The sequence below is a fragment of the Lissotriton vulgaris genome, chromosome 5, assembly GCF_964263255.1.
Source record: "Lissotriton vulgaris chromosome 5, aLisVul1.2, whole genome shotgun sequence".
NCBI classification, from domain to species: domain Eukaryota; kingdom Metazoa; phylum Chordata; class Amphibia; order Caudata; family Salamandridae; genus Lissotriton; species Lissotriton vulgaris.
This window is the reverse complement of record NC_141693.1, coordinates 1,703,285,413-1,703,309,896: the sequence shown is the minus strand read 5'-3', so window position 1 is coordinate 1,703,309,896 and position 24,484 is coordinate 1,703,285,413. Positions and strand designations below refer to the sequence as shown.

The window sequence follows — 24,484 nt, the reverse complement described above, 5'->3', positions numbered from 1 at the left end:
TGTAAAGGCATATACCTGAAACTTATTTTCTAAAGTGAATAAGCAGATGTTTTCACCTAAAAATAAATAAATCCTAAAGCAGCCTTGGAATTTAGACACATGGATGTTAACCCTGGTTTCTCTCAGGTCAAAAATCATGCAATTGTGGACAAACTTCCGTGTTTGTATGCTCCCTAAATTGTAAGTATTTGTTATAAAAAAGCAGTGTAAAAACAAATATTATATTGTGTTGTTCGCTACTGCCCCGTTAACCCCAAAGGCTACTACTGTCGTTTGCACTTGTGACCTGCAGGTCTGTTGCTCGCATATGATTGCAGCAGACTCTCAACCCTTGGAATGATCTTACTGAGACCGGAGCATGTTGTTTGTATACTGTAAGTCTCACTGTTTCATATCCCTTGCTCCGCACCCCTCACCCCCACCTTTTTCCAAATAAGTGTATAAATAAAACATGTCCCTCCTTGCAAAGAGATGCTGTCACTTACCGCGCATCTCTGGCTAAGGCCTCAGCAGCAGCTTTAAAATTTTGAAAGACCCCAGGAGAGTCTGGACTGAGCTATACTGCAATTCCGGGCAAAAACCCTCTAGAGTAGGACAGAAAAAAAGAGACAAACAGCACCGGACAGCATGAAAGCAAAGACATTGAAACATCCTCGTCTCCCTCCTGTTCTGATAGTAGATGCCTTGAAAGTAAGGTTACACTTCCCTCTCATGGCCCAGGGCAACCACTGGAGGCCTGACCCCACGGAGCAGTGTTCAATTTAGATGCACGTAAGTGAAAAAAATACTATTTATTTGTGATTCCCAAACTGTGCGAGCATCTGTCCGTGGCGCCCTTGGCTAGTTTTCATGGCCCACCAGGGCGCCGCGGCGCACAGATTGGGAACCACAGCCTTAGGCCCTTGGTACCAGTGGTAACATTTGTAGGAGAGCAGGGTCTGCTATCCTATGGTCACCACAGATTTTTGCTTTTTGCTTCACTGGTTTACGATTTAATGTGGCTGTGGGCCATGCCAATCAGACCCACAGCCTGCTCTTCTCTCTCTAAATTTATGCCAAGGCACATTAGGTGCCTTACCAATTGGAACATGGATCACCTTGTGAGCCCCTGTACAATGTACCCTAGGTACCCAGGGCATAGGTGCATCCAAGGCCTACCAGGGGCTGCAGCACGTATTGTGCCACCCCTGGCCAGGCCTTACTATTTGACACAACTGGCTGATCACTCAGCTGGGGCATGGTGGTGTAATCACCCTTTGCTTTAGGTATAGTATCTCTATATCTAACACATACAAGGACACAGTAACCTATAAGTCACTCATATGGCAGGCCTTATCAATCCTGGAGGCAGAGTGCTTGGTTATGTGTGAGATGGTGCTCTAGCATGAGCTGAGCCTGTCTGCAGCTTTCGGAAACATGTCCTTTAGCTGTTTCCTGATAGCGTCATACCATATACTCTTAAGTGCATTATGAACCTCGCGGTTAAATGCTAACTCTGGTTTGACATTATCAAAACATGTCGAGTAAGGTGTCATACGATTTGGAATACTACCCCCTCGCCAATTCTGGCGACGGGGGTAGCATTCCACCCTTCTAGAGGGACACGACATGTACAGAACCTGAACCCCGGTTAAAGTTAAACAGAGCCTCAGCATCACAAAATGGATGCTGCCACCACAGACACAAGTCTGACCTCCTGCTGCTGGGAGTCCTTCCAGCGAGGGAGGCTTGGACAAAGGGTTTCCTGCCTTGGGAGACGCTAGCACCACCCCAGACAGGATTTTGTGTATCTGGTTAGGTAGGGCTGAATAGAATCAGACATGCCTGGGGCACACAAGGTGTCCCCGTGCATAGGCCAGTTCAAACCGGTGCTGGGGCACTCCAGCCCCAGCTCTGGCGCTAAACTGGACAAAGGAAAGGAGGTGTAACCACCCCCCTTCCTGGTCCCACCCATAGGAGGGACCTAGTAGGTAGTCCAGGCCCTAGAATTGGTTTAAAAGTAGGAGCTGAGCCCCAAGACGGCAGATTACCCTGAAATTCGACTACAAGAAGAAGAAACTCTGGACCTTCGACGTTCTGCTGCTCAGAAGACTGAAGAATCTCCCTTGTGGCCAAGGAGTGGCCACCCTGTGAACACAGGCACCATCCAGCCATCAACGACTGCTTTGCCGCCGCCGCCGCCTCCTGCCGGAGCCCGAGCCCAGAGCTTGACAAGAACCAGACTCTCAGACATCTAACAGCCCGATTCACAGTCCCTGCTAAGCTGAGACAAGTGGAGGCGACTTGAGACGTGGGACCGGACCTCTTGAAACGTCCACGAGAAGCTGACTGCGCAGCCCCTGAGGTAGCCTAATCGCTGTGCTTGGGGTCTTGAGAAGCCCCACCACCGAGCTACAGTTGCACCAAGGACCAGCCCTCCAACTCTCACGGGATCTGCGTGGGGCCCTTTTGCTTTGTTCCACTCGACGCGCCTATCCGGTCACTAGTCCATTGGCTAGTGGCCATTTTGGCGACCAAACAACAACTTTCCACCGCTGGTCTGGTTGCTCCAGACTGGCCCTTGCTGCTCCCAAAAGCAGCAACCCCTCTGACCTTGCTGTTTAGAGTTAAAAGCCTTCTCTGTTTCCTGCGTGGCTTGCATTATCCAAGGCCTGTTTGCTCCGATCAAGAAGCCGACACCGCCATCAACTAGAGCCTATGTGGGACAGCTCGTGAATGACTCCTGGTCGTCGTCATCGTCGCCTAGTCCACGCTGCTGAAGAGACCAGCTTCACGAGATCACCTGTTGGCACCCGACAACGCCTGGTTCCCTCCTGGTTCCACGCCGGTCACTGGCTAGTGACTGTTAACATTGTCCCCTCTGCTTTCAGGTCTTCACCTCTTCAGATCCACCCTTTGGTTCACCGGAACTCTTTACATCAGGTCGCCTCAGCGTCAACACTCCAAGGCTCCATTGGGACTCCTGCAGAATCCCGACACACTTTGGCACCACTGCACCCGCTTCCTGTGGGTGAGGTAACGCTGGCACTCCGGTGCCCCCGAGTAGCTTAACACTCCTAGTGTCCAGATTCCAAAGGGTTAAGTCCTAGACTGACCCGAAGATTTCCTACCTTCACCTTTTTAACTTTTACGCATTCATTGACTTCAATGTAACTTGCTTCTAACTTTGCGCACTGCAAACCAGATCCCGTGGGCCTCCTAGTTCCAAACTTGTTAGTCCAGCATAGCCCTAGCGATTCCCAAGGCCCTAGGCCTTACTTCCCTTCGACTCGTGGTACTTATACCACTTCATTAGTATATGGTTTTAGGGGCCACCCGGGCCAATTTATATTTGTGCTACTTTTGTATATTATCAATTGAATAGTTTTAACGTGTTTGCTCCTGTGCTCATAAAGAGTTCAGGGGACTATTTGTAGTAATAAATACATATATATTTTGAATATATATCATGTGTGGTGTCCTTTCACTTGGTGTTCAAAGGGGTTACATATGGTAATACAGCTGGCTTCACATGCCAAAAGAGTTTAGCCTAAGACTGCTTTGTCCACGCTACCATTAGGATAGCTGGTCTATAAGGTTGACTTACAACCAATCACCATAAGGTTTATTTGGACTGATACAAGGTGGTCACTAGAACTAGTGAACATCATATATCAGGCCAACTTCTCACACCATTTACTAGGGACTTACGGGGGGTGCTAAAGGTTTAGCCAATTGGGAAAACAATTAAAAAATTTTAGGGCAAGAACACTGGTACTGGGGACCTGGTTAGCAGGAACCGGGTACTCTTCAACTAAAGTTACATTAAATACCACGCAAAGGTAGGGGGGTACTGCAACAAGAATCCAGCTCCCTACACTATGCTTCTTTCCAGGGATAAAGTACTTTCGGTATGTTCCAGAAGACTTGCCTTCTTGTGTCGAAAATTTACCTGAACAACAATTTATTTATTTATTTATTTATTTAAGGTTTTATATAGCGCGAACAAGATCTTTGCAGATATCAGAGCGCTTTACATAAACAGGAGGTAGGGTAAACAAGACTCTTGAAACAATATAAAATTCAGTAGTCAGTGAGTTGCAAAATAGGGTAGCAATCACACAAGAGTATGCAGACTAATAACAATCAAGAAACAATAATATGGAAGCAGTACAATGTCTAATCGGGTAAGATTATAGCACCCCAGAGGGTGAGTAAACACAGTGTGAAGGCAGAGTAGTAGTCAGTAATGGGTGCGTTGCAAGTTAGTGAGGCACTCAAGTCATAGTGTACAACCCAATAGCCAAGTTGGAAACCAATAATATAGCATCCGTGCGATGATTTAGATCCGAGAGCAGTCGAAAAGAGACTCGCATAGGTAAGCAATCAGAAGGCCGCTAATGTAGGAGCCAAGTACTGTCATTTTTCCAGTATCAATAGAATTCAGGTGAATTTAGCCTGAAGGATGGCCTTCACCTCTTTCTTGAAGAGTACAGTGGAAGGGATAAGCCTGGTTTCTGGCGGGAGTGCATTCCAGATCCTAGGCGCCATTCCTGAGAAGGAGCGTTTGTATGTTTTTTCCTTCCGGAATCGCCGTGGTTTCAGGAGGAGGGTTTTTGTGCTTCTGTTGGATCTTGAGCCTCCTGAAATGGTCAGCTTTTGAGTGGGGTAGTTGGGTGACTTGTGGTGTATGGCCGAGTGCGTCATACAGGCAATTTTCAGCTGAATTCTGGCTTCAATAGGCAGCCAGTTTAGGGGTTTTAAATCAGGGGATATATGCAAGTGTTTTCTTGAGCCAGTGATGAGTCTCGCGGCCGCGTTCAGGGAGGCTCTTAGGGGAGCGCTTCTTAAAGTTGTGTAGTAGCTGTTCTAAATGCTTTAATCCTCCCAGACTCTACCTGGGCAGAGCTGAGTTGGGTTTCAACTTGCTGGCTGAAGCTTGAGCGACCAGAGATTCAAGAGTACAGTGTTTGGTGAGAAAATTTGGGTCGCAAGGGACCCAGTTGAACGTGGGACCACCTGCCTATTCATGGGCAAACAGGGCTTTACCCAAGGGCCCTTAAAGAAAATCAGTAAAGGGCCTCATTGAACGGCAGTAAGGGCTCAGATGTGGCTGGCTTAGGCTGCAAGAGGTCCGTAAAGACATTTGCCTTAACTTCAAAGGAGGGTAGTTTGGGTCCAAGACCTCAGCTACATTTCAAATTAACACCACAAATGAGGCAATCTCTTCCGCTGGCTGTCCAAATAGCTATTTACTCTTAACCAAGGCTTGTATGCTTACAAGAATGAGCGAAAACTCACAAAAGTGCACCCACTGGGCAACATGCTGTTTGAACTATAACAATTTACATATACATGTAAATTGTTATAGTTCAAATAGTTTAACTGCTTTAAACAGGCTTGGGAGCATATATTGGACCCAAATGTACATTATAATAGTTTTTTCCTATTGGCATATATACAGAGAAGAGCCTGCTATTTGTTCAGTATTGAAGTGATTTCTGTAGTCTGGCGGTTGATTTCCAAGGGATTGCAAGTTATTCCTTGCACAGTAGTGTGGATGAATTTGTTCTGGTTTAGGACATGTCCACTTCAATGAGTTCTGGGTGAATCTTTTTGGTGCTTGATGAATGATACCAGGGGTCTGTAACAAATAATGTACACACTTTCTAGGAGCTGTGGGTCCTGATGTAGCCAGATAATGTTTGTTTTTAAAAATATATTGGTGACGAGACCATACGTGTGATCAATTTAAAACTTTGCTTGAGTTCCATACTTATTGCCAACATCTCCATTAAAGCTTAAGTGCTCCATATAGCTACTGTTGGCGTAGCAGCTTGGTTCTCTGGTTGGTGTGCAGTAGTTCCTTAGACCTTAGAGCACCAGTGGCAAATGATGAAGCCCAGCTGGGGTATTGCCCAGTAATGTTCATACTATCTGACTCTTCAGACAGAAATGGAAAGATGCGCCTTATCAATATAGAAAGACCCTTGTTCAGACCCTTGTAATAAGTAGACTAGACTACTGTAATGGCCTTTACATCTCTGCCAATGAGGAACAACTCAGTAGATTGCAAGTGGTCCAGGACACCGCAGCAAGACTGGTCCTTAATGCCCCGGCCAGATCCCCCTCCCGTCCCCTCCTTGATACAGTTCACTGGTTACCAGTACGACAACGTATCAATTTTAAGATTTGCTGTACCATTTTTAAATGTCTCTGGACCAAAATACCTGACAGAAAAATTCATCCCCTATAGGCCTGAACGTGTTTTACGTTCCAGCAACCAAATGCTCCTTCAGGTACCACGTGTGAGTAAAGTAAGACAGGGAGGTCGAGCTCTGTCCTACAAGGGTCCCATACTATGGAATTCGCTCCCCTTTATCTTGAGACAGGGTACCAACTTCCAGAGTTTTAAGAAATCCCTCAAAACCCATCTTTTCTCATCCATGTAATTATAGCACACCCCTGGCGCAAGATTAGGTAACATAGCTTTGGCACAAGCGCGGAGATACCCTTTAGTGGGTCGATTCCTGCGCTATACAAGAAAATAAATAAAAATAATAAAATGTGGCCCAGTACCCTCATAAAGACATCCTGTCCTGCCAGCTCCTCCTTTTTCTATCTCGCGCCATTCCTGTGTTATTGTTCCAATTTCGTCTTCTGTGCCTTTTTTTTAATCCTTACTGGGCCTGCTTTTTGATGCCCAGAACTAATAGTGCATGAGCCCTCCTCTTTTCAGTGCATGAATCTTCCTTCATGCTCAACTTTGCTCTTTTCTTGTGTGCATGCTCCCTTTCCCCTCTGCTTGCTTTCCAATAATTGTCTTCTTACTCTCTCTCCCCCTTTGTGATCCTGATTGCTTTGTACGCTTCCTGCTCACTCTTACCTCATGGTACGTACCTTTACTTCAGTAGAAGTATCTTTCTATTTTACCCTTTCTTGATCCTCCACAGAAAGGGTTCGACGTGTTTAATGCCCTGGATCTAATGGAGAACAAAACATTCCTGGAGAAGCTGAAGTTTGGCATTGGTGACGGAAACCTGCAGTATTACCTGTATAATTGGAAGTGCCCCAGCATGGGAGCTGAGAAGGTAACTTTCACTTGAAGTGGAGACACAAAGTGGAGGGAGTTGTATTTCAACTTGGATTTGGTGTGTTGTCAAGGCCATGCGTTCTAAGGAGGACAGTGCAAGGATATTGAATATCAGGCCGTTCAGTGGAATGACTACCTGGACTCTAGCACTGAAGCAGAGTCCACATTTAGTTCTTGAAATTCACATCTCTTGATTAAGCCTTGAACGCTCTGAATTTGCCAGTTGATTGTAAAGTGCACATTCTTCATTGACAACTGTTGGAGGGGGTGAGAGGGAAGTCCACTTATTTTCACTGGCTCAAATTCATTCCCTATGTTTGTTTCTGTAATTGCTTTCTGTCTCTGCATTACCCTGACCTATCTTAAGTCAGCTGCTTTTTACTTGCCTTTTTCTCTCCAGTGCTCTTAACAGGTCTGTTGCTTTCCACAGGTGGGATTGGTGCTGCAGTAATCCCTTGGTCCTCTGGGACTAGATGAAGCCACTGAGCTGTGCCAGCAACTGACCTCCGAAACGTTGATCTTTTGGAATTGCTTGCAGAGGACTGAACTGAACCAAATGGGAGCCAAGTGCAGTGATGTGAGGATTGTTTTCAGTGGGTGAGGACTGCACCCCCTTCTCTGGCATAGACTTCTTTCCATATTTTTGTTCTCTCCTCCGCTCGTCGCACCACTACAAAGTTCCTCGTCCTACTGGTGTGATCAAGGGAATGTACAACTGCTGAACGCTCTTGCACGATTGGCGTAAAATGGAGTCAACGGGTGAATAGTAATAAAAAGTATATATTATATATATATATATTATATATATTTTAAATCTTTGAGATTCCGACCTTTAACAATGCGTCATAGCTGCTTTTTGGCCAAATTGTACTTTCCTTCTGCCACCCCCTCCTCGCGGAATAAACTGAGATCACCTCTGGCATGACACTGATTTGGGTTGTAAGTTGCACAAGGTATCATTGCGTTGCTGGATTTCTGGAGGAACATTAACCAGAAGTCAACTGAAGTTGGTTTCTGTTGGGAAGAAGCCTCGCATTTGCCAGTCTTAGAAGGATGGTATGGTTTATTGGTTTTACAATGTGAGCCGGCGAGAGCATGGTTTGTTGACTTTCTCAATGGCTGTCGACTTTCAAACTACTCCTCTCAAAAGGGGTGAGGGGTGAAGAATGTATGTTGAAGGAAGAGAAGGGAAATCTTACCAATTGCTGCCAATACGAAGGGCTATGGCTTGGTGTTGCCAGTTGTCCCACCTGCTGCTGGTTCGCTTGCTTGCTTGGGCAGACCAAAGCAGTTTGATGCCTACGTCTGTCCCATGAAATTCATAAATAATAAAATTATCCAATAAAGCCAAGTAGTATCTAGTGTGAAAGATGATTTTGCTTACAGAACCATTTTTAAGTCCCAGAATTGTCAGGACTTCTCCATATGCAACTAAGGCAGCAGTTCTTAACATTTTCACCTCTGTGAACCCTCCACTTAATTACTACTGCAAACTGGGGACCTCCCTCTGAATCATTATTGAAATCCAGGGATCTCCACTGAGTCATTACTGGAACCCGGGGACCCCAACCTGAGCAATTCTGATAATCTGAACCTCCAAATAATGCATAAAAATACAGAAACACGCATTCATCATTTCAGTTCACATATAAATATATCAAATCCAAATTTTTCTGTAAGGTTGGAGTTCAATCCAGGCCGTGTTTCAGCTATAATATATTCTGTTTGTTCTTGCACCGCTTCCACGATTCAATCTGGATACTAAAAATTAATTTAGTATTTTTAAATTCAATGCACATTTACAGAACGTTTAAAATTTTTCAATTTTGCTTCTTTAGTTATTTATTATTTATTAATCTGTTAACATCATTTAAATTTCTAAGCAGTATCAGACCCCCTGAGTATGTATCAGGCCCTCAAGGGTCGGCAGACCACAGGTTTAGAAACGCTTGACTAAATCATAGCACATTAAATTATTTTTCTTGCTACAGAATCGGTGGACCTATTTAGAGAGCTGCTGAGCAGGTGTGGAAGAGCCACTTCTGATCTTTTGTCAAGACATTGTGTGGCAGCTTTCAATGAGACTCAGCAATGGTGTCAGATTTACTTGGTTACCCAGGCCGCTTCACCTTAAATGTTAAGAATAGAGGTGGATTATTGGAGTAAATATCAATATTCCACTTTCTCGTGGGTGCTTAGTTTAATGCTTTCCTTTGACCTTTTGGTCACGGTCTATGCTCTTATTTGGATGCCACTGAAGCCGTTTTCTTAGCTTTTGTATTTTATATATATATATATATATATATATCGACAGTAACTCCTTGAAACCACCTCCAATCCAGCAGGACCGGCGAAGCAGGAGACAGACCACAGCGTTCAGGTAAGTTTTTTTTATTTTTCCAGTATATTCCTTAACCCACCAACCATGACGCGTTTCGGGCTTTGCAGCCCTTGTTCACATGCAAGGCATTAGTGATATTCACAGTGCTTTTAAAGTGCTAAAGTGCCCCGCCTGCAGCCCTCCTCCCTTACAGGTCATGTGACCACCATAAAAAGGGAAAACAAACTATCTCAGTAAAAGTTCAAAACAAGGCAGGTGTTTCTGTAAACATAACATATTCGGCATAAATGCGCAATGTATACATAGTATAAAAATGTATACACAACAGTCAAATCTCTGAATAAATTCCAAAAATTTATATCATAACTGGTTAAATCCAGTAAATCATGTAAACATTGAATGTTTTGACCATATCAAACATGTCATCAAGAGATAGCGTAAATCATTGTACTAACATGTATAGACATCATGTCAGAATAAAGTTGAATCCTGTCAACAGATATAGGGCCTAACGGAACTGTACTACATAACAACCCAAAAAAAGCTAGGACAACCATGCCTAGTGTGCAAAGAGGCTAGAGATAAAGTGCAAGCTGTATATTCAAGAAGATAATGAAATACATGTTATAAAATATCAAAGAATGCACTAAGAAAAAACAATCATTACCCATCATAAAATCAGGGACTATTTTTCGTTCTAAAAATGCATTTCTAAAAACATTGATTTCATAATGTTATTATCCTAAAAGAACATAACAGACAGTGTATATAAAATTTAAATAGTGATAAAAATGTGATATAGAGGGAAGGATGAAAAAACCATTGATCTTAAAATGGTGAAAAGGACGGCGCAATATAGAAAAATTACACATAAATATGCAATCAATTTATATTGATGTACATGATAAAGAGCATTTAGTCATAGGTATTAGTAAACTCTGATAGATACCAGGGAACCTGACTATCTATCAATTCATGAAGTCCATGAGAGAGAGTATATAACTGACCCTTATAGCATGTTATAGTGAGCAACAGGGAACCTAACTACTCATTACAAGTTGAGCAATATGCGTAACAGAAATTGACCAACAGATAATACCATAGGGCTGGTACCAGAAGAGGGCCAAGTTGATTCATATTATATGCAATAAAAGAGTTCCTAGTGTTTTACAAGAAGTTGTAAAAGTCTTCAGTATTGTTAAGGCCATTCGGCCATTTACTGTCGAACTCTAATATGAAACGTGTTTCGAGTTGTCGCAATAACAACTCTGTTGCCTCCTCTACGTAAGGGCAATACTGATCCTATCACAAAATATCTCAAACAGTTAAGATCTTTATTATGTTTTGCCGCAAAATGGCGTGCTACAGGATAGGAAGGATCAGTATGCAATATTGCCCTTAGATGTTGCAAGATTCTGACGTGCACCTAGGCTTTAGTACTACCGATGTAATGTAGTCCACAGGTGCACGTCAGAACATAGACAGCAAAATCCGTTTTACAGTCATAGCAGCCTTTAATTGGAATCTCACTGGGACAAAAAGGTGTGTGATAGTGTGTTTTATTTTCCCCAAATTTACAGGCCCTGCAGTGAGTACATTTCCGAAATCCAGGTTTGGCCTTTAACCAAATATCCTTTTGTTTTAGCTCAGGACTGCTAACATCAAGAGAAATGCCCATATTCCTGGCCCTACGATATGTTATCACAGGTTTGGCAGGGAAAGTAGGACTCAAAATATTATCAGTAAGAATAATGGGCCAATTTTTTTTGAATAATTCTTTTGATGGCTGTAAGCCGTGATAAACCTGGGACAAGTATTGATGGTCATATCGGAAACAGTGGACAACTCAACAGTGTCGGGGTCAGATGTCATTAGTAAACTCTCTCTGCTTCTTAACCTTGCTTTAGCTAAAGCTTGGTTAAAAATCTGATTAGAGTAACCACGTTCTAGGAACCTATTTCTGAGCTCATTTATACATTTGTTGAAATCCGATGTAGAACTACAAATACGTTTAACTCTTAAGATTTCACCCAGAGGGATACTGTAAATGGTGTGCTTGGGATGGAGACTAGAGGCGTGTAAGAGGGTGTTTCCAGAAGTAGGTTTACGATGTAATGTGGAAGTAAGTTAGTTACCGTCCACATAAACCTGTACATCCAGGAATTCTATCTGGCGGGCACTGATATGTGAGGTAAAATGTAGGTTAAGCGAGTTAACATTGATTTTGTTTATAAACAGCTGCGCTTCCTCCTCACTTCCCTGCCACAGAATAAAAATATCATCAATATATCTTAGATATTTGACGATTTTTTCTCACCCATATTGCATGCGTGATGCCTAGGACCTGTTCCTCCCACCAGCCCACGTGCAAGCACGCGTAGCTGGGGGAGAAACAGGAACCCATGGCCACGCCACGTAGTTGTCTCCATATTTCCTTCGCAAAGGCAAAGTAGTTATTATTCAGACACCAATGCATAAATTCTAAAGTGACTTTATGTTCATAAGTCAGCAGAATGGGTATCCAAAAAATGTTTCGTAGCCCTTAATCTATATATTTCATTCATTTCAAAAATCTTTATTTCGGTAAAATTTTTACCATAAAAGACATTTAGAACATTCATTTAGAAAAGTTTTTTTAAAAATGGAAATTTATGCAATATGAAATCAAACATTATCGTTAAAAGACAGAGTTCCTTGTTACAATATCGTGTCCTTGGTGCATTAAGGTCAGTTGCCAGCCCTGAGACATTTTCTTCTCAGACACCAGATAGCACCCAGGTATTTGGCCACTGCAAACACAATATAGTCAGTCAGATTAGATTTCAAAACTCTGAGGGCAGCCAAACACTCCCCAAATCCCAGATTTCTGCATAGTGGAACTATCCATTTCTTACGAATCTCTCGGTAAGCCGGACAGAAACAAAGTATGTGAAGTTCAGATTCGTCAGACGTTCTACATGCTGGGCAGATACTGGCTGATTGTTCGCTCCATTTGCTTGTGAATGCTCGAATAGAAAGAGACCCATGTCTCCACTGCAAATATAGTTTCCTGAGCGAAGGAGGATGCAATTTATCTAGAGTTGGTTCAAAGTTGTAAGTGTCCTTAAAGCATATGAAGGAATCTGTCAATGAACCAGGTTTTTGGTGGTTAAAAAGTTCCATTAGTTTACTGTCATGATATGCCTTAGCTAATTTCTTTTTGGGAATAAGTGGGCAAGCAGCTAAGGGATCAGACCACATCTTCGAAAGTCCCAGACCCTCCAGTTCTGATTTAATAAATTTAAGCCACTTAATTTTCCCAGCATTGGGCATGGCGAGCACCTCCTGTAATCCCTGTCTGTAGCTGGCCAGTTCTGGGGTTGCCCACAGCCTGCGCCAGTAAGCCAGAGGGCGAAAAGCCAGTTCTTCGTCTAGTGGTCGTAGCCCCAGGTCCAACCTAAGAGGGACAAGGGGCGTACTAGAGGGGAGTCCTACAACCCTTCGAATAAATTTGTTCTCCTCTTTCACCAGATCTAATGTTCCTACATGGCCCCAAAGTTCACACCCATACATGGCAGCCCCCCTTTCCTGTGTCTTGTAGATCTGTATCGGAGGGCCTATGGGCCTGATCGATGATTTGTTATTCGTCAGAAGATTCATGATGCCCCCCGAGTATTGGATCAATTTAAGGAGTGCTTTCTCCTGATGCGTGTTCCAGGACAATCAATCGTTTAGCATGACACCAAGATACTCAAAAGTTTTCACCCTCTCAAGCCTGCTCTGTCCAATTTTGGGGCTGAAGCGGAATTTCGCTGGGGGGTTGAAGACCATGAATTTGGTCTTTAAGGTGTTGATTTCTAGACCATGGTCCTCACAGAAGTCCGCAAAACCATCATGGACACGCTGGATGCCCGTTGCAGACTTTGAAAGCAGCAGGGTGTCATCGGCGAACATGACAGCCGGCACCCTAACACCAGCTAATTTGGGAGCGTCCGAGTTAACGACCCCGTTTAGATGAGAGATATATATATCTCCACGAGCAAATGTCCCAAGCGGGGGGAGCGGCTTTACAACTGGTGCTGGCGGCGAGGATTAGGACGACCTCGCTATAAATGCTTAAGCAAGAAATCCTTCAAGAAATGAAGACGCCGCACACCACTTCAAACTTTCAGCTTCAGATGTTTATTCAAGTAGGTTCCCTCACATATATATTCTCAATCTTCTTTTAACAGCGAGGGGCTCCTATGACGTAGAGTCCTGCATTTTCGTTGTGTGTTCTTTATATGAGCTATTTGGAAAGACTTCCAGGTACTCAAAGTCTAGACACCTATTAGTAATCCTGTCACTTCAAAGGCTAGTTAGCATAATGTATGCTCCAAAACCCATGGACACTAGGCATTGATTGTGTCTAGAAAGAAAAATGCCCATGTGCCAATAATCTTCATAACTTAGACTCCTGCTTTTTTTTGTCAAAATGTTTTCTAAATAAGAGGTCTGCTCCCTAGAGTGACACTCAGCATCTCCTCTCCTCTCCGGGTATAAAATCGAACACCTCTCACGCCACTGGAGATTGCCAAAGCAGTGCCCCAAAAACTCAAACGATGGTAGCCTTACGATAGACTTATTGAATGCAAATTCCCTGAAAGGCTTTAAATCAGTTTCACTTGGGTAGTACTATCATCTGATTGGAAAAGACCTGAAGCTTAGCCAGTGAGGTGATAATGCCCTTACCAAACCCTAACAGATGCCATCTCACCGCACATCATGTCACCGCACGTCATGTGGGAACAATCGCACAGCTTTGCTGTATCTTAAAACAGATAAGTCTCTATTTTACTTCATTCTTTGCTGTAATTTTGTTGTAAATGTACATATTCTACCACTACCTCTGGATGTAGTTTAAAGTAAGTTTTTTTTTCGTTCTTTTTTTAAACATGGAAGGACCTCAAAGAGGAGCCTCTTCAAATCTTTAGAGACGTGGAAAACTGAGGGTCTAAACTGATATTTCTCATTGCATGTGCCTGTCCTGCCTTTATCCAAAACATGAACTGAAAGACTGTTAAATATGCAGAACATGTTCTTCCAAATCCCTTTGTGACTGTCAAGGAAGGCTGTTGAGGTAACCTAAAGTCTAAGGCAATTGCACCTCCATCCCCCTCCCAACCCTCATTCCCTATTCTGAGGATAAGTCTGTTCAAACCACTACTCCTACCCAGGAGATCGCAAAAGCATAATTTGGAGACTATTAGACCAGACTTCTGGACTGTCAAAAAGTTTTCTTCAATGGATGAATTAGCCTCCAACTCTTATGAGGAAAAGTCCATACAAATGCTCTAAAAAATCGAATAGATCTGTCTCTCCTTCACCTCATTGTGACGGAAAGAAAATTATATGCCACTCCTTAATCATCAACTTTGCTATCACCATCTACTTATCAGATAACTGTACATTTGTAAAATCATCTACAGTTGCCCTGTCTAATATTTCACATTCCAAGTAAAAAACCTCAAATACCTGAAACCGCTGCACTGTTGTCTACTTCTGTCAATGGATGATGAAAAACAACTGTCTAAGAGCATCCTATGAATGACGGCCCTGCCAGCCACAGATCCCAAAAGCGGAATATAGCTTCCATTTTCAGGACTGCCAGAGACCACTTTCCCAAGGAAAATATCACCTCAGCCCCTTGCTAAGCTGGCAGAGATCGAGCCGGAGTAAGAGTTGGCTCCTGACAACCATTTTGGCACTGCAGCATTTCAGGTTACTACAATGTCCAATGCCAGGACACCATCTGCACAGGGCAGGACGAACAATGGATGCCTTTGGAAAGAGGGTGTCTTTAATGGCTGCCACATTGATCAGAGCAGCTAACGCTATGACTGTTCTAGGCAAAACAATTAACCATACAACCCTCAAAACATAAAAATGTGATACAGCTCAATCCCTCAGTGTCTTAAAACGTTGGCACTTGGCTCTTTCGAGGCCACAACGGTATAAGTCCACCTTATTGTGGAGGACACAAAAATTGATACCAACAAGATCTACCTCAATCTCAGTCTTACCATCTGTATCGCTTTAGGCTGAAAAAGAAGGCTTATAGACCAGCAGCATCATGCAGCAAATTCCAGACAAGTGGCAGAAGATCAGATGAAGTCACAGGAGGCGTGCATGCTCTGCCTATCACTGTCATTATACCTCAGTTCTATGGCCCTTTAGGAGGGAGAATATCTGCTTTGTGGTGGGAGTGGGTGCATATCACGCTGGAACAAGCATTTGCAATGCAACAGGTCTCGCAATTGTGAATTGAAGCTATTGGCATTTTAAATGACAATTCATTTTTATCTCACCTGGTGTTAGCAACGTGCATGTGCTTCTCTCGCCATGCTAGCGCCATTTGGAATCAATACGGATTCCAGATGTGCCAGCGGAAAGACAGAAGATGTGCACATGGGGACTGGATGCTTTACTCGCTGCTTGAGACGGACGCTCTATATTTTTGGTTTCATCGCTCCGCCTGTAGCCGAGTAGGTTAGCGCCATCTGGTGTTGAAATAGATCAACTGCAAACTTGATCGCCGGACTGTTTACGTTAAAGGAAACCAATGTGGGTATGCATTGAGAGATAGACCTCTCCTTTCCCTCAAAGAAACAAGTTTGCCCGACAAAAAACACTGTGCCAGAGTCGCTAAATTGTGGTGTGTGTTGACTATATCTGAAAGAGACACGTTAGTGATAGATTCCTTGCCTTCGAATAACCCCAGGCGTCAAGCTGGATCCAGAAAGATTTTTCTGCTTAGCAGTACCTCTGCTCGCCAGTAGGTGGTGTCCTGCAGCTCTGCGTCAGTAGTGAGCGCCGAGATGACGTCACAGAGTTCTTGGGCGCCACCCATGCGCGCTGTCGTCAGTTCTTTCTTTTTCCGCGCTGAAAGCGCAGATCCGGATTGAGCACGTACCTCGGTAATTTTTTGACCACTTTTTGGAGAATTTTTGTCTCCTTTTCTTGTCTCCTGGTGCACATAGTGATGCCCAGCTTTAAGTCTTGTGGGTCGTGCCACCGTAATATGTCTGTGGCGGACCCCATGATGTCTGCCTCTACTGCCTGGAGCATGACCATGACTCCCGGGATTGTCGGGACTGCTGTGCCATGGCCCCTTAGGCGTTACGGGAGCGGCAGTTGCTGGAGGTCCGGCACTCCTCATCGCCGCTCCGGGTCTAGGGGACGTTCACGGGACTGGAGCCATCGCTCCTCGGATTCTGTCTTCACCTTCAGATTCCGGTAAACGGCGCCATAAAAAGATGTTGAAGAAGCGCGTTCGCTCTCCGTTTCCCCGTCGCTTCCTGGAGGTGGACGTGGGAGACAGGGACACCATCCCTGTGGCTCCTCCGGTGCCTGGGAGTCCCACGGCCTGCCTGCTATACCCGGGTCCGTTGGCGACTCCCGAACAAATGCAAGAATTTCTTGCTGCCATGGACTGCCTGTTTAGGCCTGCCTCAGGCGCCCGCCTGCGGGCCCCGCAGTCCTGTGTCCAGATCCTGTTGGCCTGGTGGCACCGCCTCTGGCGCCAGCCCCGACGCTGCCCTTGGCTCCAGCCCCAGCACCGCCTCTGGCTCCGCCACAGGCGCCGCACTGGGTGCTGTTTATTCCGCCCGGTTCCCGGACCATTTTGTTCCGGCCTGGGATCCATGTTGGGATATGGCTCCGGTGCGGGCCTGCCGCCGCGGCCAGCTCCTTCTACCCCGGAGCCAGACGAGGACTGAGACAGCTCCGAGGACCCCCTTGCGCGGCAGTGTGACTCCGAGCAGAATTGGGTGGATGACCTTCAAGATGCGTCTTCGGACCTGGGGTTTGCTTACCCTCCGCCTACTATGGAGGAGGGCGCTTCCTACACCATGGTGCTGCGGAGGCTCTCCACCTCGACCTCCCAATGGTGACCTTTAAGACCAACCTCCTTACGGAAGTGCCCCAGACGGCGTCTACGTCGTCGAAGCCGCTGCTCCTGTTCAATGAGGCCCTTACCGAAGTCCTCTTGGGTACTTGATTGCAGATGGCTTCTGGGGCACCGGTGGATAAGAACGTTGCTAGACTTCATCATCTGGCGCCTGGTGATCCCGCCTTCTTGACCACTCACTCCATGCCTGAGAGCCTGGTCATTCAGGCCTCAACGTCGCAGAGTGCCTTTCCCTCGGCGCCGCTGGATAAGTACTCTAAGAGGCTGGACCAATATGGCAAGAAGTTGTTCTCTGCCAGTTTGGTGTAGAGATCTGTTAATACCGCCTGCTTATTGGGCCGTTACTCCCACGCAGTGTGGGATTCGGTGGCGGAGGTTCTGCCTTAGTGCTCTGAGGAGGTCGAGGCTGTCCTTTCCCAAGTGAATGCGGAGGGCAAGGATGCAGCGAAGTTTGCCATCAGGTGCGGTTTGGACACTGCTGATTCATTGGGCAGAGCGATTTCCATGACGCCACCCCTGGTTGCGCTCCAGTGTGTTCTCACCCGATGTCCAGGGCTCGCTCATGGACAGGCCCTTTGATGGTTCCCGTCTCTTTAGAGACAAGGCGGACAATGCCCTGGAGCGCTTTAAGGACTTGTGGCCCATGGCCCAGTCTTTGGGTCTTTCCACAAAGGCCCCTGCCACGTCTGGTTTTCGTTCCTTTCGCGGCCAGGGCATGGGTACCCAAGCACACTCCTCCGCTATGCCTGTGCAGAACCAGCCCCAGCTTGGCCGCGGCTTCCGCCGAGGCGGGTATGGTGACCAGTGTGCAGGTCAGTCCACCTCTACCCCGCTGCTTCCGTCTCTAAGCCTTCCTAATCCGAGCTTCAGGGAGCACCCCACGCCGGTGGGTGGCAGGGTACGTCACCACCTCCACCACTGACACGCAATTACCTCGGACAAGTGGGTGCTGCAGATAATCTGTCACGGTTACTCGCTCCCCTTTCTGTCCTCCCCTCCAGCCATGCCACCTCGGTACCACCGCATGTCGGGGGATCATTTGGCTCTTCTCAGTCAGGAGGTCACGACCCTCTTGGCCAAGGGGGCTATTGAGCACATTCCTATTCAGGAAGCAGGGAGTTGTTGTTGTTCCCACTACTTCCTGGTCCCCAAAAAGGACAAGAGGGGACCTACCCCCCATCTTGGACCTCTGGGATGTCAATAGATTCCTCCGGAAGGACAAATTCAAGATGCTAACTCTGGCTCAGGTCCTGGCTGCCCTGGACCCTGGACTGGATGGTGGCGATGGACTTTTTGCAGGACTCCTATTTCTACATCCCTGTCCTGCTGGTCCACCAGTGCTACCTACGGTTCATGGTAGGCCGGGATCATTTTCAGTTTACCGTGCTCCCCTTCGGCCTTACCAGTGCCCCTCAGGTGTTCACGAAGGTGATGGCAGTGGTCGCAGCTCAGCTGCGCAGGGCAGGGGTGTCCGTCTTCTCCTACCTCGACGACTGGCTGTTGAAGGCGGGCTCGCCCCAGGCGGTCGTCGCCCACTTCCAGACTACGCCTGACCTCCAGTATTTGCTGGGGTTCTCCATAAATGTGCCGAAATCGCACATGAGCCCCTCTCAGAAGCCCCCCTTCATTGGAGCGGTTCTGGATTTGACGCTGTTTCGGGTTTATCCTCCCGAACAGCGAGTCCGGGATATTCAGGCTATGATTCCACTCTTTCAGCCTCTATCCTGGGTTTGTCAGGATGACCCTCCGGCTTTTGGGCCAGATGTCCTCCTGCATCCTGCTTTTGACACGTGCAAGGTGGCATATGCGGGTTCTGCAGTGGGACCTGAAGTTCCAGTGGGCACAGCATCAGAGCAACCTGTCCGATCACTTCCAGATCTCGGAGGGCACTGCACAATGGCTCACAAATCGCGATTGGTTCAGTGGCGGATCCTTCTCCCTTCCCCAACCGGAGCACACAGTGGTGACTGATGCGTCATTCCTGGGATGGGGAGGCCACATGGGAGAGGCGGAGATCCGAGCCCTCTGGTCTCTGGCCGAGTCCTGGCTCCATATCAACCTTCTGGAGCTGCGGGCGATCCGGCTTGCAATGAAGGCATTCAGTTTCTCTGTCTGGGGAAGTGTAGTGCAGGTGTTCACGGACAACACAACCGCCATGTGGTATTGCAACAAACAGGGCGGGGTGGGGTCCTGGACCCTATGACAGGAGGCTCTGCGCCTCTGGACATGGCTGGAACATAAAGGCATCACGTTGGTGGTTCAACACCATGTAGTTCTGAAGACCCGTCCTTCTTTCTTGCCAAATGTTGTCACGCCCTTCCACATCGGGCATACATCACTTTGCCTACCTTCTTTCCGCCTCTGCATCCTTCAAAGGAAGAGGAGAGGCTCCACTGTCTGGATCCCAAACAAGCGCTTGCATTCTATCTGCAGCGTACACAGCAGTTCCGGGTGGATGATCAGCTCTTTGTTGGCTACGTGAGTGCCAAAAGAGGTTGGGCTCTGCACAAACGGACCATTTCCCGGTGGGTAGTTCTGTGCACCAAAGCAAGTTACTCCTAGGCCAAGAAGGAGCCTCCTGTGGGGCTGCGTGCCCATTCGACCAGGGCAACAGCAGCCACTACTGCCTTGGGACCTGGCGTTCCCTTGTAGGACATTTGTCAGGCAGCTACGTGGGCCTCACTGCACACGTTTACCAAGCACTACTGCCTTGACGGTCCGGAGAGACTGCTTCTTTGGCTGTTCTGTGCTCTGACTTTTTGGTGTAATCTTGTTCGCAGACCCACCACGGGTTGGTATTGCTGGGGTATCTATCCTAAGGTAAGGAATCTATCACGAACGTGTCTCTTTCAGATGCACAGGTTACTAGTTGTGTAACGATATATCTATAAGAGACATTAGTTAGTGATAGATCCTTACCACCCAGCCCATCCTCCCCCCTTCTGCAAACTGATTACTAGGGTTAAAGTCATCCCCTTTTAGGGCCGTAGTTTTTTGCGCCATTTGTCGGTGTCTGGCATGGCTCTGCGCTTCAGCGCGGAATAGTTATGTACAGAACTGACGTCCGCACGCATGGGTGGCGCCTAAGTACTCTCCGTGACGTCATCTCGGCACCCACGACGCCAGTGACGGACGTGGAGCTGCAGGTCTCCACCTACTGGCACGCAGAGGTACTGCTACGCAGAAAAAAATCTTTCTGGATCCAGCCTGACGTCTTGGGTTATTCTAAGGTAAGGAATCTATCACTAACTAATGTCTCTTACAGATTAAACAAGTAGTAACTTGTGCTTCGCAAACTGTAAAAACATGGTGCCTGAGCCGCTAAATTGTGGTGTGTTGACTATTTTGCAACCTGTAGAGGCTGGGGGATTAAACAGAAAGGGCCAAATTCTTAAAGATTACTCTGAAATGTATTATTGTTAATATTCCTGGCATTCACCTGCACTCCCCATGTAAACCGAGAGTACCAGGAAAAATCCTTTAGTCCGAGAAATCTGCTGTAAGAATAATACAGGAGCAGCATATGAGCAAGTTACACCTGTTCTTAGTAAAATCTTTCCCCCCTTTGATTCGATTCAAAGGTACAGTGAAGAAGTTAGAAATTCAGTTCTGCATCCGGATTGTCTCCCTCTGCACACCGCCTATGTGCAACAAAGTGAAAGCAAGTGTTCAGGAAAAAACTAGTTGAGAGATGACCTGAGGGGCAGCGGAAACGTCTGCTATCCGTTTACGAGTCATTCGCTTGGGCGTTCCAGTCACTCCCCACAATCTGCACAATGTTGCAAAACTGCAAGAGGACAGATTGCAAACACAATAAATAATGCAGTACATTACGTCTCTCCTCAGTAGCATTAAGGGTGTGTTCTATGCTTGTGTAAAATTGCACCGTAAGCAAAAATCTTTTAGCAACAGACTTTTCACACAAATATATTCCCAACACCTCGATGTTAATGGAACTTCGATCCGCAAAAAAAGTTTTGCAGAGCTGCTTAAGCTCGCAACTTTGTGGCAGCAAAATATTAATTTTGTAATTAAACGGTGCATTATGCAGTTCGGTGAAGTCCTCTTTCTCCAGTTTCTGGTGAGGATCAGCGACAGCTTATGAAGGCTTCGCTGGCCTCTGGACTCTTTAGGGAGCCGTGACTACCATACAGTCAACATCAGCATCGGTAGCAAGGCAGGCGAGCGGAGTTTCAGCAGGGCCACCAAACTTGCACCTAGTAACAAGCATTGAAAATGCAATAGGTCTCTCCTTTGATTAAGTTAAAGCGATTTGCTTTGCTAATGGTATTGTGTAGCAAAGCAAATGGTTTTAACGTAATGGAAGGCGAGACCTATTGCATTTGTAATGCTTTTATGTATTTGTTTTGATTACTATCTGAATAAAAGGCATTGTTATTTACAATGCTAAAAGCGCAAACTCTTGTAAATGTGAGACCTATTTCATTTCAAAGAAGCGGCTGCTATTGTCCTGGGCAGCTTGGAAAGTGAAAGTGTGTATGGCGCGCTGAATATTGCAGGAAAGCATGTCGTGCCTGCAGTAGGAGAAACACCATAAAGAAAATAGTGCTTACAGACTAAATTAATTTCTGTAATATGTGTTCACATGGAACTCATTCACAAAAAAAGAATTGTAAATATCTTATTTCTGTGCGGACTGAATCTGAGAAAAAATCAATGCAAGATCAAAAAGCATTTAGAACAAGCAATGACAACTTAGCCAGTATGTAACACTGCTCAGCCGAACTGAATATTATTAAAGAGCAAAATTAGTATAAAAATACAAAAAAGGGTGGAGTGATAGAATAAAGAACCCCAGTGTGTAATCGAACCAGAACCAAGGAAAGATAAGAGAAGTGAGCTGGAAATCAACAAAAGGAAGAGCAGTTTCAATCATAAACACTCATGGATACAGAATGTCAATGATTGTGTCTGCAACGGCGAAAAAAGTTGTCAGTCTCTGTGATCGTGTTGACAGCATTTTGACCCTTTGAGATTCATAGGGTCTCATCAGGACTAAAGATTACTGGGGTTGGCTATACTAGAATGGGGATCCCATCTGGTTAATTTAAAGAATTCACAGACAAACTATTCCAAATGGCCACAGGACAGCAATCCCTGGGATGCACTGGTTTAGTAAACTGTGGATGGAAGTTGAAGAGTGTAGTAGAGATTAAAAAACGTCTGGTCTCCGGGATAAAAGATGAACGGATACAAGGAGAGCAGTAGTCCCTCAAGCCCACTGGCAGGATAATCATACAATAATGAGTAAAAGGGCTCGAGCAATCAAGAGTCCCTTGCAGGATGCAAATGCAACGAAGAACAAGGGATAAAATGGTTTTTAATCCCTACTACACCTTTCAACTTCAGTCCACCGTTTACCAAACCAGTGGATCCGAGGGATTGCTGTCCTTTGGCAATTTGGAATCGATAGTCTGTGAATTATTACATTAACGAGATGAGATTCCTATTCTAGGATAGCCAACCCCGGTCATCTTTAGTCCTGATGAGACCCTATGATTCTGAAAGGGTTGAAACGCCATCGACACGATCATAGAGACAGAACAAAGTTTTTCACTGTTTCAGATACACTCTGTATCCATGAGTGTTAATGATTGAAACTGCTGTCTCATTTTTGTATCCACCAATCACCTTCCTTTTGTTGAGTTCCGGGTCATTTCTCCTACCTTTCCTTGGTTCTGGTTTGATTGCATACTAGAGTTCTTTACTCTATCACTACACCCTTCTTTAATACAACTCTGTTCAGCTGAACTGTGTTACATACTGGCTAAATTGTCCTTGCGCATTCTAAAAGCTTTTTAATCTTATGTTGAGTTTTTCTCTGATTCAGTCCGCACAGACATATCTGATATTTACAATTCTTTTTTTGTGAATGAGTTCCGTGTGAACACATATTTCAAGGATTATTTGATACCCCTGTTTGCAAGGTTGCTCCTGTTCTTTTGTTTAAATACAGACTAAATTAGACATAACGTGTAACCGAAGTAAAAGGGCCAGTCCTCATGGGAGGTTACAAATGAAGACAAGGCGGTGCTAAGGAGGGACTAACAAGCCTATCAACGAATCAGAAGCCAGCATTTACAAAGGACGATAACACAAGCCAATAAAAAATATGGGCGGGGCTTAAAGTCCATACTTTAATACAGCATGGCTCGCAGAGCTACGCATGCGCTGCCCAGGCTTGACACAAAAATGGATATTGAAACTAATACGGTTTGGACATAATCGTCGAAGCTGACCAAGATGAGTCATAAAGATCTTCGGTTGTTGAAGGATGAAAAGCATATCCTGCTATGGAAAAGCAATTTTTTAAAAAAAGCATACGAAACCGAGAGACCCCTTTCAAGTTTTTTCTGGTTAAAAAGAAAGTTTCGGAGAACGAAGACCAGTTCTAGATCAATAGATGGCATCTCAATGTTGTCTTGTGCAAACAATTATTCTATATGGTAACTCACCATGCTTTTGTACTATTTCTTATGAAAGAAGAATTTGACTTTATTGGACCTAGCCGATGCCTTCTTCTGCATCTCCAGTCACTCCATATATCAGACATTTTTAAGATTCAAGGTAGCTGGTCACCATTGTCACTTCAACGTGCTCCCTTTAAATCCCAAGTCTGCTCCAAGGATGGTCACAAAATGTATGGCACCTTAGAATTTTATCTTTTGATATTAGGTCACTGGATATAGCCCTAGTTCAAAACTGGTTAAGTAGAGTGTGTTTCCGTGGTGGCCACAAAGAAATCGATAACTGCTGTTCTCCAGTATTGGGGTGTCTTTCATAGGTTCACATGCCTGAATCATTCCCCGACTTCTGAGTGGGAGTCCCACGGGACATAAAAAAGCAATAATTTGCATATAAGAAAACAAAATAATTAGTAATAACCAACCAGGAAGTAAAGTAGCCCTAAGCTACAGTCCAAAACAATTCCACACTCATGACTATCCTTGTCATTTTGTATAGACCAAACTGCAGCCAATCAGGCGACCACACCCACCAGAATGTTCTCCCCAGAGGTTCAGGCTCTCAGATTTTCTACCGTACGTCGTGTGAAGGGAGTCTCCCTGAGCTCTGCTCAGGTTTTTTCTTCAAAATTTCTACATTCTGCAAATATTTTTACATT

The 24,484-nt window shown here is 45.4% G+C and overlaps 1 protein-coding gene across 1 annotated transcript in view; it reads left to right on the top strand.

Annotated features, from left to right (window-relative positions):
- NMT1 (N-myristoyltransferase 1) overlaps positions 1 to 7,991 on the top strand; it is a 187,017-nt gene extending 179,026 nt beyond the window's left edge. Inside the window, exons 11-12 of the mRNA XM_086923874.1 lie at positions 6,933 to 7,070; positions 7,503 to 7,991. Of these exons, the coding sequence (XP_086780000.1) occupies positions 6,933 to 7,070; positions 7,503 to 7,523 (159 nt within the window). The 3' untranslated portion in view covers positions 7,524 to 7,991. The remainder of the gene's footprint in view (positions 1 to 6,932; positions 7,071 to 7,502) is intronic.
- The last annotated feature ends 16,493 nt before the right edge of the window (positions 7,992 to 24,484 follow it).